Source organism: Pristiophorus japonicus, chromosome 9, assembly GCF_044704955.1.
Source record: "Pristiophorus japonicus isolate sPriJap1 chromosome 9, sPriJap1.hap1, whole genome shotgun sequence".
Classification (NCBI taxonomy): Eukaryota; Metazoa; Chordata; class Chondrichthyes; family Pristiophoridae; genus Pristiophorus; species Pristiophorus japonicus.
In genome coordinates this window covers 5,270,507-5,290,028 of record NC_091985.1, presented here as the reverse complement: position 1 = coordinate 5,290,028, position 19,522 = coordinate 5,270,507, and the positions used below count along the sequence as shown (strand labels likewise).

General features: G+C 50.1%; 1 protein-coding gene across 1 annotated transcript; it reads right to left on the bottom strand.

The window, feature by feature from the left end:
• Positions 1-9,784: 9,784 nt before the first annotated feature.
• Positions 9,785-19,157, bottom strand: LOC139272550 (interleukin-17A-like). The gene is made up of 3 exons (XM_070888608.1): positions 18,561-19,157; positions 14,768-14,994; positions 9,785-11,851 (listed from the first exon to the last, which is right to left on the bottom strand). The coding sequence occupies exons 1-3, from the start codon at positions 18,591-18,593 to the stop codon at positions 11,617-11,619; spliced, it is 495 nt and encodes a 164-aa protein (XP_070744709.1). The 5' UTR covers positions 18,594-19,157; the 3' UTR covers positions 9,785-11,616.
• Between the last annotated feature and the right edge of the window lie 365 nt (positions 19,158-19,522).

Sequence of the window (19,522 nt, the reverse complement as noted above, 5' to 3'; positions counted from 1 at the left end):
GGGGCCATCCCCTGGCACAATCCATAGTGGCCGTTTGTGCACTGCTCCATCATAGGAGATGTTTACTTCTGCGCTGCCAATTACAGGGATCAGCTCTTTGGTGTGAGTTCTTAGCTTGGTGTGAATGGGGCTAAGCTTGGGCCTTGTTGCTCCACAGACTGACTCGCACCCGTGTCCAGTTCCATGGATACTGGAATTCCATTCAGTTCAACTTTTAACATGATCGGTGGAGGTTTTGTGGTGAAGGTGTGTACCCCCGTACACTTCTGCCTCCTCGGTTTGAGTCTCTAGTTCAGTCTGATCCACCATGGATCGATCTTCCTCTGCAACGTGGTGGTTTGCAGGGTTTACAGCTCACCTGCACATTCGCTGGAGGTGTCCCATTGTTCCACAGCCTTTGCAGGCATAGTGTTGACGCGGCATTGATGGGCCCGATGATCACCTCCGCAGCGCCAACACTCTGGAAGTTAATTAAAGGAGCTAAGGTCACACTTACTTATTGCATACAGTACTCAGTTGCCTCGCATTAATGATTGATGGCGGACTCTGGATGATCTGAGGTCGTGCAGCTGCAGGCGTATATGGTCTGCCATATGCATTCCTGCTTGAAAACAACATTACTTTGTGTACAGTACTGGCCGAAACCTCTTTATGCTGCAAAATTTGTTTGGTGTTATCGCTGGTGGACATAACTGCCTGGGCTATTGTTATGGCTTTTGCTCAGGTTCGGTGTCTCAACAGTCAATAGTTTGCAAAGGATAACCTCACGGCCAATGCCAAGCAGAAAAAAATCTCTTCGCATTTGTTCAAGGAATCCATTGAATTTGCAATCTCCTGCAAGGCGCCTTAGTTCGGCGACATACCAAGCCACTTCCTGGCCTTCCGACCGTTGACACGTGTAGAACCGATACCTCGCCATCAAAGCACTTTCCTTCGGATTTAGGTGCTCCCGGACCAGCGTACACAATTCTTCATAGGATTTGGTTGTTGGTTGCACCGGAGGTAGAAGATTCTTCATGAGGCCATAGATTGTTGCCGCACAGACGGTGAGGAGGATCGCCCTTCATTTGGCAACGTTCTCGTCCCCTTCCAGCTCGTTGGCCACGAAGTATTGGTCGAGTCGCTCCACAAAGGCCTCCCAATTGTCCCCCTCTGAGAATTTCTCCAGGGTACCAACAGTTCTTTGCTTTTTTGCGAGGTTGTTCGTTATCTCGTCGCCAATTGTTATGCTCATAATAAAGGATGCAACTGAGTACTGTATGCAATAAGTAAGTGTGACCTTAGCTCCTTTAATTAACTTCCAGAGTGTTGGTACAGCATGGGAGGCCTGCTTATATACAGTGCTCCCAAGGGATACTGGGATCCCTTGGGTCTGCAACAGGTAGGCCCTCTGGTGGTGGTGTGATATAGGTTGCTAAGGGTTACATACATAACACCTCCTTTCTAGTTGGGCCGAGAACATACTGGCCAAGGAAGTTCTCCTGAACACATGTCAGAAATTCCTTCCCCTGCTTTTCCTTTACTCTAACATTATTCCACTCGATATTTGGGTAATTAAAGTTCCCCAGTATCACCACTCTATAGTTCTTGCACATCTCTGTGATTCCCTGAAGATTTGCTCCTCTATCTCTCTCTCACTATTTGCAGGCCTTTAGAATACCCCTGATAGCCTGATCATACCAATCATCATCATCATAGGCAGTCCCTCGGAATTGAGGAAGACTTGCTTCCACTCCCAAAGTGAGTTCTTTGATGGCTGAACAGTCTGATACGAGAGCCACAGACCCTGTTACAGGTGGGACAGACATCGGGGGGAAGGGGTGGGTGGGGCTGGTTTGCTGCGCGCTCCTTCCGCTGCCTACACCTGGCCTCTTCATGCACCTTGCGTCGAGGCTCAAAGAGCTCAATGCCCTCCCGGATGGACTTTCTCTACCTCGGGCGGTCTGCGGCCAGGGTCTCCCAGGTGTCAGTGGTGATGTTGCACTTTACCAGGGAGGCTTTGAGGGTGTCCTTGTAACGTTTCCGCTGTCCTCCTTTGGCTCGTTTACCATGAAGGAGCTCCGCATAAAGCATTTGCTTAGGGAGTCTCGTATCTGGTATGCGTACTATGTGGCCTGCCCAGCGAAGCTGATCGAGTGTGGTCAGTGCTTCAATGCTGGGGATGTTAGCCTGGTCGAGGACACTGATGTTGGTGCGTCTGTCCTCCCAGGGGATTTGCAGGATCTTGCGGAGATATCGTTGGTGATATATCTCCAGCGACGTGAGGTGCCTTCTATACATCTTCCATGCCTCAGATCCATACAGGAGGCTGGATATTACTACAGCCCTGTAGACCATGAGCTTGGTGGTAGATTTGAGGGCCTGGTCTTCAAACACTCTTTTCCTCAGACGGCCGAAGGCTGCACTGGTGCACTGGAGGCAGTGTTGAATCTCCACATCAATGTCTGCCTTTGTTGATAAGAGGCTCCCGAGTTGTGGGAAATAGTTCACGATGTCCAGGGCCGCGCCGTGGATCTTGATGACTGGGGGGGCAGTGCTGTGCGGCGAGGACAGGTTGGTGGAGGACCTTTGTCTTACGGATGTTAAGTGTAAGGCCCATGCTTTCATACGCCTCAGTGAATACATTGACAGTGTCCTGGAGTTCAGATTCTGAATGTGCACAGACGCAGGCATTGTCCGCATACTGCAGCTCAACGACAGAGGTTGGGGTGATCTTGGACCTGGCCTGGAGATGGTGTAGGTTAAACAGCTTCCTACTGGTTCTGTGGTTTAGTTCCACTCCAGCGGGGAGCTTGTTGACTGTGAGGTGGAGCATGGCGGCGAGGAAGATTGAGAAGAGGGTTGGAGCGATAACGCGGCCCCGTTTGACCCCGGTCCAGACGTGGATTGGGTCTGTAATTGATCCGTTGGTGAAGATCACGGCCTGCATGTCATCTTGAAGCAGGGTCTATGGCGCGTCCTCCTCCATTTGGGATCATACCCATTTTGCTGCTGAACTCAAATGGATTCTGTCCATGCCCCCTCAAGGACATCCTCTCTTTCCAACATGTACTCACCTTGACTATCCGAGTGAGGTCGTTGAATTCCTTCTGGCACTGTGTGGTGTTTCTATCCCCCACGGTGCTGGCCGACACCTCCGCGGCCACCTCTGCCCACGTGGCCCGAAACACCTGTGGAGTTGGCCTTCTCCCAGATGGAGGGGATAGTGCCTCCCTCCTTCTCTCCACTGCCCCCATTAATGTCTCCAATGCCAGGGCATTGAAACGAGTGTCCCTTGCCTGAGGTATTGGAGCAGCCATCGCAGACCTTACTCGCAGTCAACACCAGAAATGATGGGAATGACCAGGCGCTGCCTTAAACCACATCCCCTTTAAGAGCTGGAATGAACAATTGAACAAATACTTTGGATCTGTCTTCACTAAGGAAGACACAAATAACCTTCCGGAAATGCGAGGGGTTTGAGGGTCTGGCGAAAAAGGTAAACTGAAGGAAATCCTTATTAGTCAGGAAATTGTGTTCGGGAAATTGATTGGATTGAAGGCTGATAAAACCCCGGGGCCTGATAGTCTGCATCCCAGAGTACTTAAGGAAGTGGCCCGAGAAATAGTGGATGCATTGGTGATCATTTTCCAACAGTCTATCGACTCGGGATCAGTTCCTATGGACTGGAGGGTAGCTAATGTAACACCACTTTTTTAAAAAGGAGGGAGAGAGAAAACGGGTAATTATAGACCGGTCAGCCTGACATCGGTAGTGGGGAAAATGTTGGAATCAATAATTAAAGATGAAACAGCAGCCCATTTGGAAAGCAGTGACAGGATCGGTCCAAGTCAGCATGGATTTATGAAAGGGAAATAATGCTTGACAAATCTTTTAGAATTTTTTGAGGCTCTAACTAGACTTTCAAAAGGCTTTTGACAAGGTCCCACACAAGAGATTAGTGTGCAAAGTTAAAGCACATGGTATTGGGGGTAATGTATTGATGTGGATAAGAAACTGGTTGACAGACAGGAAGCAGAGAGTCGGAATAAACAGGTCCTTTTCAGAATTGCAGGCAGTGACTAGTGGGGTGCCGCAGGGTTCAGTGCTGAGACCCAGCTCTTTACAATATACATTAATGATTTAGATGAAGGAATTGAATGTAATATCTCCAAGTTTGCAGATGACACTAAACTGGGTGGCGGTGTGAGCTGTGAGGAGGATGCTAAGAGGCTGCAGGATGATTTGGACAGGTTAGGTGAGTGGGCAAATACATGGCAGATGCAGTATAATGTGGATTATTGTGAGGTTATCCACTTTGGTGGCAAAAACAGGAAGTCAGAATATTATCTGAATGGCGACAGGTAAAAGGGGAGGTGCAACGAGACCTGGGTGTCATGGTACATCAATCATTGAAGGTTGGCATGCAGGTACAGCAGGTGGTGAAGAAGGCAAATGGTATGTTGGCCTTCATAGCGAGGGGATTTGAGTATAGGAGCACAGAGGTCTTACTGCAGTTGTACAGGGCCTTGGTGAGGCCCCACCTGGAATATTGTGTACAGTTTTGGTCTCCTAACCTGAGGAAGGACATTCTTGCTATTGAGGGAGTGCAGCGAAGGTTCACCAGACTGATTCCCGGGATGGCAGGACTGACATATGAGGAGAGACTGGATCAACTAGGCCTGTATTCACTGGAGCTGAGAAGGATGAGATGGATCTCATAGAAACATATAAAATTCTGACGGGATGGGACAGGTTAGAGGCAGGAAGAATGTTCTCGATGTTGGGGAAGTCCAGAACCAGGGGTCACAGTCTAAGAATATGGCTAAGCCATTTAGGGCTGAGATGAGGAGAAACTTCTTTACTCAGAGAGTGGTTAACCTGTGGAATTCTCTTCTGCAGAAAGTTGTTGAGGCCAGGTCGTTAGATATATTCAAAAGGGAGTTGGATATGGCCCTTACCGCCAAAGGGATCAAGGGGTATGGAGAGAAAGCAGGAAAGGGGTACTAAGGTGAATGATCAGCCATGATCTTATTGAATGGTGGTGCAGGCTCGAAGGGCCGAATGGCCTACTCCTGCACCTATTTTATATAGTTCTATGAATAGCAGGCTGATTATCGCTGAATGAAAGTCAGCTGAGATTGGGTGCAGCCCCGGTAATAGCGCTTCTGCAGCGCCCCACTGGGGCCATTAGCACCTCAGATACCACCTCCCTTCATTTCTGAGAGAAAAGTGCCCAATTACTCACAATTCTTTAGCCCATCTCGCTGGGCGCTAAATGTTCAAACATCAAGGGGGCCAAAATTGGTGAAGGGCAAGGGCCGCCCAAAGGACGACTGATGGCTGCCGAGATACTTGACGGTACTCTGGTACTTCGGTAAAAAGGTCCTTGAAAGGGCAGCCGGCGGCAAATGAGGGACTTACGCCAACAATTTGGGCGGCAGTGGGCGGGAACTCTCATTCTCGGCGGTAAAGGCGCTTGCTGCCCAAGTGCCGCCGAGGATGAAGTCGGGGCCCATGGAGGGGCGAAGAGCTGTAGATAAAATACATCAAAAAAAAACATCGGAAGACCTTCAGGGAACCCCATCAAGGTAAGTCGCTGTAAAGAAAAGATTTTAAAATTGTTTACTGAGCTTTTTATTCAGCTCTTGGTCCTCACCGTCGGGGACAGACCAGCCTCCTCACAGCGGTCCTTCCCCGTTCTGGCGCCGACTCCCGCCCGCATCAATCTGGCATCTCGGCGAGCGGGAGGTCAGCCGCACCACTCGGCCGTCAGCGGGCGGTTCCCGCCGGTCTTCCTCTCCCGCCCCACTCCAGACCAAATGGAAGCTGTCTCTGGGCGCAACAGGAGGAGGAATGTGAGCGGCAGTCGGTCGCAGTGGGCTGTAAGGCCATGTATTTCAGCACCATAGGCCCCGAACCTGGAGCACTCACCGCCCACTGCCGCAGAGTTTTATGCGCAGTCTCCCCTCGGTGCCAATTTCCCCCAGCACTGCCGCCGCGGTGGGGGAGGACCGCTGGGATCCGCCCGCTGATATCCGCTAGCGCGCAAGGAACGTCAATATCCTCCCGCTCGCCGAGCTGACAGATTGCTCCGGGCGGGAGTCAGCAGCAGCAGGGGGAAGGACCGCTACGTGGGGGCAGGTCTAACCCCAACGCTAAATATAACTTTCCAGAAAAATATATTCCAGTGAGGAGGAAAGGGTGTAAGAGAAAAGATAGCCATCCGTGGCTAAATAAAGAAATGAAGGACGGTATCCAATTAGAAACAGGGGCATTCAAAGTGGCCAAAACTAGTGCGAGGACAGAAGATTGGGAATCTTTTAAAAGCCAGCAAAGAATGACTAAAAAAATTAAGAAAGGGAAGATAGACTATGAAAGTAAATTGGCTCAAAATATAAAAACAGACAGCAAGAGTTTCTATAGGTATTTAAAAAGGAAAAGAGTGGCTAAAGTAAATGTTGGTCCCTTAGAGGACAAAACCGGGGAATTGATAATTGAGAACATGGAGATGGCACAAACTCTGAACAAGTATTTTGTATCAGGCTTTACGGTAGAGGACACTAACAATACCCCAACAGTGGATAGTCAAGGGGCTATAGGGGGGGAGGAACTTAACACAATCACAATCACGAAGGAGGTGGTACTCAGTTAGATAATGGGACTGAAGGCAGATAAATCCCCTGGACCTGATGGCTTGCATCCTAGGGTCTTAACTGAAGTAGCGACAGGAATAGTGGATGCATTGGTTGTAATTTACCAAAATTCCCTGGATTCTGTGGAGGTCCCAGCAGATTGGAAAAGTGCAAATGTAATTTGCCCTTATTTGAAAAAAGAGGCAGACAAAAAGCGGGAAACGAGAGACCAGTTCGCCTAACATCTGTGGTTGGGAAAATGTTGGAGTCCATTATTAAAGAAGTAGTAGTCGGACATTTAGAAAAGCATAATTTGGTCAGGCAGAGCCAGCATGGATTAATAAAGGGGAAGTCATGTTTGACAAATTTGCTGGAATTCTTTGAGAATGTAACAAACAGGATGGATAAAGGGGAACCAGTGGATGTGGTGTATTTGGTCTTCCAGAAGGCATTTGACAAGGTGCCACATAAAAGGTTACTGCACAAGATAAAAGTTCACGGGGTTGGGGGTAATATAGTAACATGGATAGAGGATTGGCTAACTAACAGAAAGCGGAGAGTCAGGATAAATAGTTCATTCTCGGGTTGGCAATCAGTAACTAGTGGGGTGCCACAGGGATCAGTGCTGGGACCCCAACTATTTACAATCGATATTAACAACTTGGAAGAAGGGACCGAGTGTAACGGAGCCAGGTTTGCTGACGATACAAAGATGGGAGGAAAAGCAATGTGTGAGGAGGACACAAAAATCTGCAAAAGGACATAGACAGGCTAAGTGAGTGGGCAAACATTTGGCAGATGGAGTATAATGTTGGAAAGTGTGAGGTCATGCACTTTGGCAGAAAAAATGAAAGAGCAAGTTATTATTTTAATGGAGAAAGATTGCAAAGTGCTGCAGTACAGCGGGACCTGGGGGTACTTGTGCATCAAACACAAAAGGATAGTATGCAGGTACAGCAAGTGATCAGGAAGGTCAATGGAATCTTGGCCTTTATTGCAAAGGGGATGGAGTATAAAAGCAGGGAAGTCTTGCTACAGTTATACAGGGTATTGGTGAGGCCACACCTGGAATACTGCGTGCAGTTTTGGTTTCCATAGTTAAGAAAGGATATACTTGCTTTGGAGGCAGTTCAGAGAAGGTTCACTCGGTTGATTCCGGGGATGAGGGGATTGACTTATGAGGAAAGTTTGAGTAAGTTGGGCCTCTACTCATTGGAATTCAGAAGAATGAGAGGTAATCTTATCGAAACGTATAAGATTATGAGGAGGCTTGACAAAGTGGATGCAGAGAGGATGTTTCCACTGATGGGGGAAGTCTAGAACTAGAGGGCATGATCTTAGAATAAGGGGCCGCCCATTTAAAACAGAGATGAAAAGGAATTTCTTCTCTCTGAGGTTTGTAAATCTGTGGAATTCGCTGCCTCAGAGAGCTGTGGAAGCTGGGTCAGTCAATAAATTTAAGACCGAGATGGTCAGTTTCTTAACCGATAAGGGGTTATGGGGAGCGGGTAGGGAAGTCGACCTGAGTCCATGATCGGATCAGCCATGATCGTATTAAATGGTGGAGCCGGCTCGAGGGGCCATGTGGCCTACTCCTGCTCCTGCTCTTATGTTATTCTTCTGAAGACCTGTAAACAAAGATTAGTAAACTTCTGTTATTTATTTACTTACAGCGGTTCAGCTGGATGGGGTCCCCTGAAGGTTTTCGTGGTTTTTTTGTGTAAATGTTTATTTTTTTGCGTTCCCCCCTCCCTGGGCCCGCCTCAGTCCTCGGCGGCACTTTGGCGAGGATTGCATTTGCCGCCGAGATTGGTAGCTCCCGCCCGCTGCCGCCCACATTCAGGGCGTAAGTTGTTTTTTTGCCGCCGGGCAGTCTTTGCTGATCTTTTTGAGGAATCTCCCGGCCAAAGTACAGCCATGTCTCTCAGCGATCCTTTGGGCTGCACTTAGACAGGCCTTGGCTTGGACCAAGATCGGGCCATAACACTTAGCACCCCAAATGCGGTGCTAACGAATTTTGTCCCCTGGGTGCCTGATCCTGGGACCCCTGAGCTCTCTGATGGGATCATTAACTGGAGGGGCCAAAGGATGTGAACTGTTGGAATAATGTTATATTTTGTATGTTTAACTTGTCAATTTTAAAATTCTCAACCTTGTTTTCAAATCCCTCCATGGACTCGGGCTCCCCCTCTCTGTAATCTCCTCCATATAATGCCTCATGACCTCCGCGCTCCACCTATTCTGGTCTTTTGAACATCCCTGATTATAAATGCTCCACCATTGGCAGTCATGCCTTCTGTTGCCTGGGACTAAGCTCTGGAATTCCCTGCCTGAACTTCTCTGCCTCTCCATGTCTCGTTCCTCCTTTAAGAAGCTCCTTAATACCTAGCTCTTTGACCAAGCTTTTGGTCACCTGCCTAACATCTCCTCATAGTGCTTGGTGTCAATTATTAAATTTTTTTTAGAACAGTGCTGTGATGCCCCTCGGGGTGTTTATTACTTTAAAGGTGCTATATAAATACAAGTTGTTATATATTTTCTTCCACAGAGTCCTGCTGGCCAATGGTGTGACCAATGGATTCTTTCCTTTTGTGTGAAAACAGATCAAAAATCAATCCAGAAACAGTCGTTAATTGAAACATGAATCTTTATTTTAAATCCAAAACATACAGGTGAGGTGGTTTATCCTTCTATAAATATATTACAATAAATTAATAAATTAACATAATTAATACATTCCCACACTTCAGATTGAAAATGCAACAGGCTTTGAATAATTTGCCAGGATGTAACGTGGCCTGTTCGAGGTTTCCTTTGCCACCCGTGAGTTGGCACTACTGAGCGGGCAGGCTGGCGTCCAGCGAGCAGGCCTCAGCTCATGTTAGCGGGAGATGTATGAGACCGGTCAAGGACCAGGTGTCTCTGGTCAATGTTCCCATCTCCGACCAGCTCAAGACCGTCATTGGATGGCGAGGACCAGCAGATGTAATGTACTGTTTAGCATATTCAAGGCTGAGATCGATAGATTTTTGGGCTCATGGGCAATCAAGGGATACGGGGATCGGGTGGGAAAGTGGAGTTGAGGTGGAAGATCAGCCATGTTCTCATTGAATGGGGGAGCAGGCTCGAGGAGCCGAATGGCCTCCTCCTATTCATAATTCTTATGTCCTTAATCAGTGTGGACTGACATAGATTGGCAGACAGTTATCAAACCCACAAGTGTAACAGTCAACGCGTGTCATCTGTCCCCAGCCTCGTCTAGTGCTATCACCGTAACAACCATGCCGATTGCAGTGGGCCATTCTTATTCTGACTCACTGTTCCATGCAGGTGTTAGTACTGCAGCATGGGAGCTCGGTGCGTTGCCACACAGAATCCCCTCCCCCTCCTGACCAATCTGTGTCAGACTGTGTTTATATCGATTGACAGTATGCTGGGCCAGTATGGTCAAATTAAACGGTCCCACTAGCCTGGGAGACTGAACAAGTATTAAAATGGTGCAAAGGACCATTGGAATGTTGCTAAGCTAATGTAGCAGTTTAATGCGATTGCTGTCAAGCTGATGGCGGGCGGATTGTATTCTCTGCCGCTGCTGCCAGAGAGGTCATGGTCCCCAGGCCATCGCCCTTGCTGGCCCTGCTCGAAGGGGAGAAATGGCAGAGGGAAATAACGGGGCGATTCTTGGGTGGAAACTGTTCTTTGCTGTGTGACCACACAGACCTGGTCCAGTCGCCGGGCCAACACAAATTTCAATTAAAAAAGCGAAGCTACAAATAGCTTAATTGAAGCAAGAGCCTCAGCGGTAGAGCAAGCGAGGCGATTAATCTGCCTCTGACATAGTCAGTACTTCGATAACCTGCCACACTCGGGCCTGGTTACTTGTGTACCACCTTCCCTGTACCCAACCCAACCTGCATCAGGCCCACGTCCCTGTGCTGAGTGCTGAGTCACTGTTTGACTTTGGAGAGGGTGTTGACTGGATTTGTAATGAATGGCCTGTGTCCGTCACATGCTCAAAGCTACGTGCTCTTGTCATGTTTCACCACAGAATGTTACTTTGTAATTCTGTCAAATGGACACGAGAGCCGTGGCAACGGCAAATGGCGGATGGGAAACAGGCAGGGTGTGGCAACGGCAAATGGCGGATGGGAAACAGGCAGGGTGTGGCACCGGCCTTCGTACACGCCTCACTGTGTAACCACACTTTCATTGTGTGGGACCAACGCACACACAGAGGCCGATAGCCCAACTCTCAGGGGTCTGGCACTTGCCGCGGTTTGCACGCAGCAAGATCACAAATATCGCCAATGCGTCACTTCATCTAACCGTGAAATTGGCATCTGGCTTCAAAACAAATCCAGTACAAAACAAATCGAGGGGCGGTGCAGGGGTTAGACAGGTGTGGATCTATTCCATAAGCAGAGGCATTATCTGCAGAGAGGTGGTGAGGAAGGAGGGTGAAGATGGCTTTGCTCGCGGATACTGGGCCAGGACTGCGGCCTTAATTCTAACAGTCCGAGGCAGAACTGCCGATTGTAATGGAGGCCGTGTCAAACTGAGGGAGATCACCCCCTACAACCGACATCGAGAGCAATAATTTAGGTGTGAAAGGCGGAGGGATTTGATTTATTTTGTGGAAAGGATTTTCAGGGAGTTTCCTAATGCCATGGGGAAGGGAGACCGGGGATGTTCGAACACTTTCGAGGATCCCAGGAATCCCATTGACTCGAGCTCCTGGAGAATTCACTTCACAGCTCTGAGTGAGGCTGATTCTTCACAAGACCGAGTGGGCAGGAGTTTATATCCTGGAGTGAAGGTGTTTCTTGTTAATGGGGCGGGGCTGGGTGCTTCAAAGCAACACGAACGCCTTTCTGGTGGCTCCTGATCCTAGTGGCGTCCTGGGTCGCTGTGAAGTGGTAGTTTAGAATATTAAGGGCTGCGGATTGGGTTGGGCTTGGCTTAACATGGCTTTAATCCTTTGTTGGATCTACAGCTGATCCCTTTAGCCACTCACAACTTCTGCATGGACACAGACACAAGCGACAGGAACCATCATTTTCGTCACATGGTAGGTGATGTTTGGACCAGAGGCCTTTTCCCTCCTCAGGACAATCATCTCCTGATTAACAAGGCGGGTGTTGAAACTTAGATTTTCCTTATTTCTGATTTTGCAATACATGCTCACGCACTCTGCCTTAAAGATGGAAGAAGGGTAGCGGTTGGCGTCAAAGTCCTCCCTGAAATGGGGGAAAAGAAATGGGAAATGGGTAAAACATTGCTTTGTTGTAGAGGCAGGTTCCTCCCGTCGGTTGTTGTTGCCAGCCCTTCAGAGGGAGCTGTAGGCACACTCTTCATTTGACACCTTGAATACTCTATCCTCAACCAGGTTGCAAAGCGGCTGCCTATTAGCCTCTTGCCCTGCGGGAGAATGAATCAGGAACACCCCAGACATCAAGGGCCTCAAAATCAGCTGCCTGGCACTTAGTGGCATGGCAGGATGGAGGGAGGGTGTGAGGAAGGGCGCGAGGGAGGGAGGGCGTGATGGAGGGATGGCGCGATGGAGGGAGGGTACGAGGGCGGATGTGATTGTAAATATGATGGCGGGTGCGATGGAGAAATAGCAGTACGATGTGGGGTGTGATGGAGGGTGTGATGGTCAGTATGATGGAGGGTGTGATGGTCAGTGCGATGGAGGGATGTGATGGTCAGTATGATGGAGGGTGTGATGGTCAGTGTGATGGAAGGTGTGATGGTCAGTATGATGGAGGGTGTGATGGTCAGTGCGCTGGAGGGTGTGATGGTCAGTATGATGGTGGGTGTGATGGTCAGTATGATGGAGGGTGCGATGGTCAGTATGATGAAGGGTGTGATGGTAAGTGCGATGGAGGGTGTGATGGTCAGTAAGATGGAGGGTGTGATGGTCAGTGTGATGGAGGGTGTGATGGTCAGTGCGATGGAGGGTGTGATGGTCAGTGCGATGGAGGGTGTGATGGTCAGTGCGATGGAGAGTGTGATGGTCAGTGCGATGGAGGGTGTGATGGTCAGTGCGATGGAGGGTGTGATGGTCAGTGCAATGGAGGGTGTGATAGTCAGTATGATGGAGGGTGTGATGGTCAGTGTGATGGAGGGTGTGATGGTCAGTATGATGGAGGGTGTGATGGTCAGTATGATGGAGGGTATGATGGTCAGTGCAATGGAGGATGTGATGGTCAGTGAGATGGAGGGTGCGATAGAGGGTGTGATGGTCAGTGCGATGGACGGTGTGATGGTCATTGCGATGGAGGGTGTGATGGTCAGTGAGATGGACTGTGTGATGGTCAGTGAGATGGAGAGTGTGATGGTCAGTGAGATGGAGGGTGTGATGGAGGGTGTGATGGTCAGTGCGATGGAGGGTGTGATGGTCAGTGCGATGGAGGGTGTGATGGTCAGTATGATGGAGGGTGTGATGTTTAGTGCGATGGAGGGTGTGATGGTCAGTGCGATGGAGGGTGTGATGGTCAGTATGATGGAGGGTGTGATGGTCAGTATGATGGAGGGTGTGATGTTAAGTGCGATGGAGGGTGTGATGGTCAGTGCGATGGAGGGTGTGATGGTCAGTGCGATGGAGGGTGTGATGGTCAGTGCGATGGAGGGTATGATGGTCAGTATGATGGAGGGTGTGATGGTCAGTGCGATGGAGGGTGTGATGGTCAATGCGATGGAGGGTGTGATGGTCAGTGCGATGGAGAGTGCGATGGTCAGTGTGATGGAGGGTGTGATGGTCAGTGCGATGGAGAGTGTGATGGTCAGTGTGATGGTCAGTGTGATGGAGGGTGTGATGGTCAGTGTGATGGAGGGTGTGATGGTCAGTGCGATGGAGGGTGTGATGGTCAGTGCGATGGAGGTTGTGATGGAGGGTGCGATGGTCAGTGTGATGGAGGGTGTGATGGTCAGTGCGATGGAGGGTGCGATGGTCAGTGTGATGGAGGATGCATTGGTCAGTGTGATGGAGGGTGCATTGGTCAGTGTGATGGAGGGTGTGATGGTCAGTGCGATGGGGGGTGTGATGGTCAGTGCGATGGAGGGTGTGATGGTCAGTGCGATGGTCAGTGCGATGGAGGGTGCGATGGTCAGTGCGATGGAGGGTGTGATGGTCAGTGCGATGGAGGGTGTGATGGTCAGTGTGATGGAGGGTGCGATGGTCAGTGTGATGGAGGGTGTGATGGTCAGTGCGATGGAGGGTGCGATGGTCAGTGTGATGGAGGGTGCATTGGTCAGTGTGATGGAGGGTGCATTGGTCAGTGTGATGGAGGGTGTGATGGTCAGTGCGATGGAGGGTGCGATGGTCAGTGCGATGGTCGGTGTGATGGTCAGTGCGATGGAGGGTGTGATGGTCAGTGCGATGGAGAGTGTGATGGTCAGTGCGATGGAGAGTGTGATGGTCAGTGCGATGGAGGGTGTGATGGTCAGTGCGATGGGGGGTGTGATGGTCAGTGCGATGGAGGGTGTGATGGTCAGTGCGATGGAGGGTGTGATGGTCAGTGCGATGGAGGGTGTGATGGTCAGTGCGATGGAGGGTGTGATGGTTAGTGCGATGGAGGGTGTGATGGTCAGTGCGATGGGGGGTGTGATGGTTAGTGCGATGGAGGGTGTGATGGTCAGTGCGATGGAGGGTGTGATGGTCAGTGCGATGGAGGGTGTGATGGTCAGTGTGATGGAGGGTGTGATGGTCAGTGTGATGGAGGGTGTGATGGTCAGTGCGATGGAGGGTGTGATGGTCAGTGCGATGGAGGGTGTGATGGTCAGTGTGATGGAGGGTGTGATGGTCAGTGCGATGGGGGGTGTGATGGTCAGTGCAATGGAGGGTGTGATGGTCAGTGCGATGGAGGGTGTGATGGTTAGTGCGATGTGGGATGTGATGGTCAGTGTGATGGGGGGTGTGATGGTCAGTGCGATGGAGGGTGTGATGGTCAGTGCGATGGAGGGTGTGATGGTCAGTGTGATGGAGGGTGTGATGGTCAGTGTGATGGAGGGTGTGATGGTTAGTGCGATGTGGGATGTGATGGAGAGCCAGTGTTGTGTTGAACTGGGGGGAGGGGGTTAGATTACTTTGATAAGGGAGACGACACGTTGATAAGTGTAGACAGGAGAGAAGTGAAACAGGTTGAACTTACTTGTAAATCCAGGGCGACAGGGAGCGGTTCCTGAAGCCAGCATCCAGGGAGCCCCAGTGGTGTGATGGAGAGTGCGCTGGCAGTTTGGAAATTGTCAAGTGCAGCGGGCACTTTGTGGTCCTTCTCAAGCGTGGGTGTTCCCTCTTCCTTTTCGTATCCCTCACTTTCGCAGCAGGGGCAACTTCTGCCAAGATGGCAAGCAGTACGATGACCAACGCAGCAGAGGCCTGAAGATAAAGTGGATGATTGTTAGAGGGAACCGCTGGGATTAAACCATCGATCACCGGGACTGTATTCATCTTCAGCAGCCTCAGCCTGCCTGCGACTTCCACCTCAGTTTGGGGTAGCTCGCTTTGGAGAGGACATGTTGCTCATGTCTTTATTTCCTCCAAGTATTCTCAAGGAATCATTCAGAATATTCACTATTTTGTGCTCATTGTTAGTTTTGGGTCAGTTTGCATCTTTTATGGTTCTCACCTCCTACATTCTGGCCCAGTTCAGAGAATCATACGGCACAGGAGGAGGCCACTAGGCCCATCGAGCCTGTGTACGAAGAGCTATCCAATTAGTCCCACCCCCTGCCCTTTCACCCTTCGGCCTGCGATTATTTATCCAGTTCCCTTTTGGAAGTCACAGAGTTTTTTCACTGCTCCAATCAGCAGCTATATCCAGGCCTCGGTCTCTGGATTGGGCTTTTAACTTGTCTCGTGCTGTTACTGTGTCCATCCCAGTCAGCCCCTTCCCCTCGCTGCAGGGTACGTGGTGGCTGCACTGCATTATTGCCGTGTCACGTGACGTTACCGCTGCTGGCTGCAGTGCTGCCCCCACAGGGCAGTGTGGTTACTGTCTGGGCCGTGACACTCTGTGTGGACACATTCGAGCACAGGGCAGCAGGAAGTACGCATCCATCCATCCACTGTGCCTCACAGCATTGGCAAGTCACGGTACACTTCAACCCCCAAAGCCCATCAACCCTCTGCTCTTTAATCTTTGAGAGGTATCGTGTCGAGTGGGTGAGAGATCTAATCATCAATTAAACCATTTCCTCGAGAAAATAAAAGGCACAGATCCTTGACAGAGAAAGATTGTTTGATGTTGGGGCACTACTGCCCTCCCACACCCACAGCTAGAAACCTCAGGCGATGGAACGCCAGTTAAACCTGATGCACTGATTCCTCCTGATGACCTGCCCCTGCCCTCAACTGCTCCCGCTGCACGATATCTCGTACTGGACAGTCCTCACCTCCTCTGGCATTGACTCAGCATATACTCAGGGCACAAACCAGTGTCCTGCTTTGTCACATGCTAGCCCTGACTCAGCAGCATTCCAGGGACCTGAGCATTTCATCTACACTGACACTTCAGTGCAGTACTGAGGGAGAGCTGCACTGTCGGAGGTGCTGTCTTTCAGTTGAGGCAGGTTGAACCCAGGTCCAGTCTGCTTTCTCAGGTGGACTTGAAAGATCCCATGGCACTATTTTGAAGAAGAGCAGTGAGGGTTCTTCCCAGTGTCCTGCACAATATTTATCCCTCAACCAACATCAGTAAACCAGATTATCTGGTCATCATCACTTTGCTGTTTTGGGGACTTTGCTATACTGTCCATTGAATCTCCTCCCACAGCACATGTACACACTCCCCTATCACAGACCCTACCCACCAGTGAATCCCCTCCCACAGCCCATGTACACTCTCCCCTATCACAGACCCTACCCACCCAGTGAATCCCCTCCCACAGCCCATGTACACTCTCCCCTATCACAACCCTACCCACCCAGTGAATCACTCCCACAGCCCATGTACACTCTCCCCTATCACAGACCCTACCCACCCATTGAATCCCCTCCCACAGCCCATGTGCACTCTCCCCTATCACAGACCCTACCCACCCAGTGAATCCCCTCCCACAGCCCATGTACACTCTCCCCTATCACAGACCCTACCCACCCAGTGAATCCCCTCCCACAGCCCATGTGCACTCTCCCCTATCACAGACCCTACCCACCCAGTGAATCCCTCCCACAGCCTATGTACACTCTCCCCTATCACAGACCCTACCCACCCATTGAATCCCCTCCCACAGCCCATGTACACACTCCCCTATCACAGACCCTACCCACCCAGTGAATCCCCTCCCATAGCCCATGTACACTCTCCCCTATCACAACCTTACCCACCCAGTGAATCCCCTCCTACAGCCCATGTACACGCTCCCCTATCACAGACCGGAACGACCCAGTGAATTCCCTCCCACAGCCCATGTACACTCTCCCCTATCACAACCCTATCCACCCAGTGAATCCCTCCCACAGCCCATGTACACTCTCCCCTATCACAGACCCTACCCACCCAGTGAATCCCTCCCACAGCCCACGTACACTTTCCCCTATCACAGACCCTACCCACCCAGTGAATCCCCTCCCACAGCCCATGTACACTCTCTCCACAAACAAAAACATTTACATAGCGCCTTTAATGTAGTAAAATATCCCAAGACGCTTCACAGGAACGTTATCAAATAAAACCTGACACAGAGCCACATAAATAGAGGCATAAAGTACAAAAGCAATGATGTTATGTTGAACCTTTATAAATCCAATTCTGGGCACCACACTATAGGAAGGATGTGAAGACCTGAGAGGGGGAGCAGAAAATATTTACGAGAATGGTTCCAGGGATGAGAGACTTCAGTTCCGTGGATAGACGGGAGAAGCTGGGGTTGTTCTCCTTGGAGCAGAGAAGGTTGAGAGGAGATCTGATCGAGGTGTTCAATATCAAGAGGGGTCTAGACAGAGTAGACAGAGAGAAACTGTTCCCATTGGTGGGCAGGTTGAGAACCAGAGGACACAGATTTAAGGTGATTGGCAAAAGAACCAAAGGGGAGATGAGGAAAAAGCTTTTTACGCAGCGAGTGGTTAGGATCTGGAATGCACTGCCTGAAAGTTAGTGGAGACAGTGTGGCTTTCAAAAGGGAACTGGATAAGTACCTGAAGAAAAAGAGATGCTGAGCTATGGGGAAAGGGCGGGGGAGTGGGTCTAGCTGAAGTGCTCCTGCAGAGAGCCGGCACGGGCTCGATGGGCCCAATGGCCTCCTATGCTGTAACCATTCTGTGATAAGGAGATATTAGGACAGGTGACCAAAAGCTTGGTCAAAGAGCTGGTGTTTTAAGGAGGGGTTTAAAGGAAGATAGAGAGGTGGAGAGGTTCTCCTTCCACAGCCCATACACATTCAGAAACATTGTTCCATTTCTTTCACCAGCTCCAGTTGAAGTGCCCCTCAATCACTGAGCATTCAAGGGAAAGGCTGTAAGTTTAGGTGGGAGTGGAGGCTTGGTTAAGAGCTACTTGGCAGCTACTGATGTTGCACATTATACATTGATGTCACTACTTTACAAGTATATGTAGCACCTCAGTCCACAGATTGAGAATTCTAACATTTACTGTCTAGTAATTGAAACCCAATTTGCTGAAAATGCTGTTGGTTGTACAGCATCTCAGCAAGAACAAGATAATGTTTGTGGTCATTCGTTGGTACTCTCCTGATCAAGGGTTACACCCAAAACATTCTCCTGCCTCTCTGTCTCAATCTGCTGCACAATCTCAGTGGCTATTTGTTTTTCTTGTTTTAACAATCTTCCGATCCTCGTATACAGGGCTGGTGCCAAAGGACTGGAAGATTGGAAATGACTAAGTGGATTGCCCTTCGAGAGAGCTGGTGCTGCCTCGATGGGCGAATGGCCTCCGACTGTGCTATTCGATGATTCTACCGCTCTATAACTGTCCATTTACTCACCATTCGGGATCTCGGTCTGACTTTACAAAGCATCTTGCAGCCTGTTGTTTGCTCTCTCCTGGATTACCCTGCGAAGTCGGTCTCACTCGAACTGCTTGTCTGTGTACTTGTAGCGCCCTCTTTTATAGAGGACATCGTCCACGTGTGGTTCGCCACAGGTTACTGGCAACTGCTGACGGGTTTCCTACCTCTTCACACGGAAAATGATATCACTGAACGTCTGAGTCAGGGGAGTCAGCCCTGCAGGTTCTCCAAACCCATGGACTTTCCTTCTTTCTAATGATTTCAAGCACAGTTAATCTGCAAACCACATCTAACCTACTTCACAAAGGCAGGATCTACGCTGCACCCTGTATAGGTACCAGGAACTGATTCATTAGCACTTTACAACGTGTGTCTGAAGGTATGACCGTTACCCCGCTTCATGGCGAACATGCTGTTTGTGTGTGTGGAGCTCTCGCTGAGTAACAGGAATCATTTGTACAACGACACACACTGACCACAGAGTCTAGCACAGTCCCACGTTTGACCCCTGGCTTCTGTTGCTTTAGCTGAGCTCTGCGAGGCAGTCGAGACAAGCTGGTCAAAGTTCCTAGTCCCAACTGCTGTCCCATGACCCCTGCTGTAAAGAATCATATTGCGGCACTTACCAGTCCTGGCAACCGGGTGGGTGTCACTGCTGCCTCTGAGTGAGAAGGTTGTGTTCTCAAGGCCCACGCAAGGGAATTGAGCATAAAATCCAGGCTGATACTCCAGTGCAGTACTGAGGGAGCGCTGCACTGTCGGAGGGGCAGTACTGAGGGAGCGCTGTGCTGTCAGAGGGGCAGTGCTGAGGGAGCGCCGCAGTGTTGGAGGGGCAGTGCTGAGGGAGCGCTGCACTGTCGGAGGGGCAGTCCTGAGGGAGTGTTGCACTGTCGGAGGGGCAGTACTGAGAGAGCGCCGCACTGTTGGAGGGGCAGTAC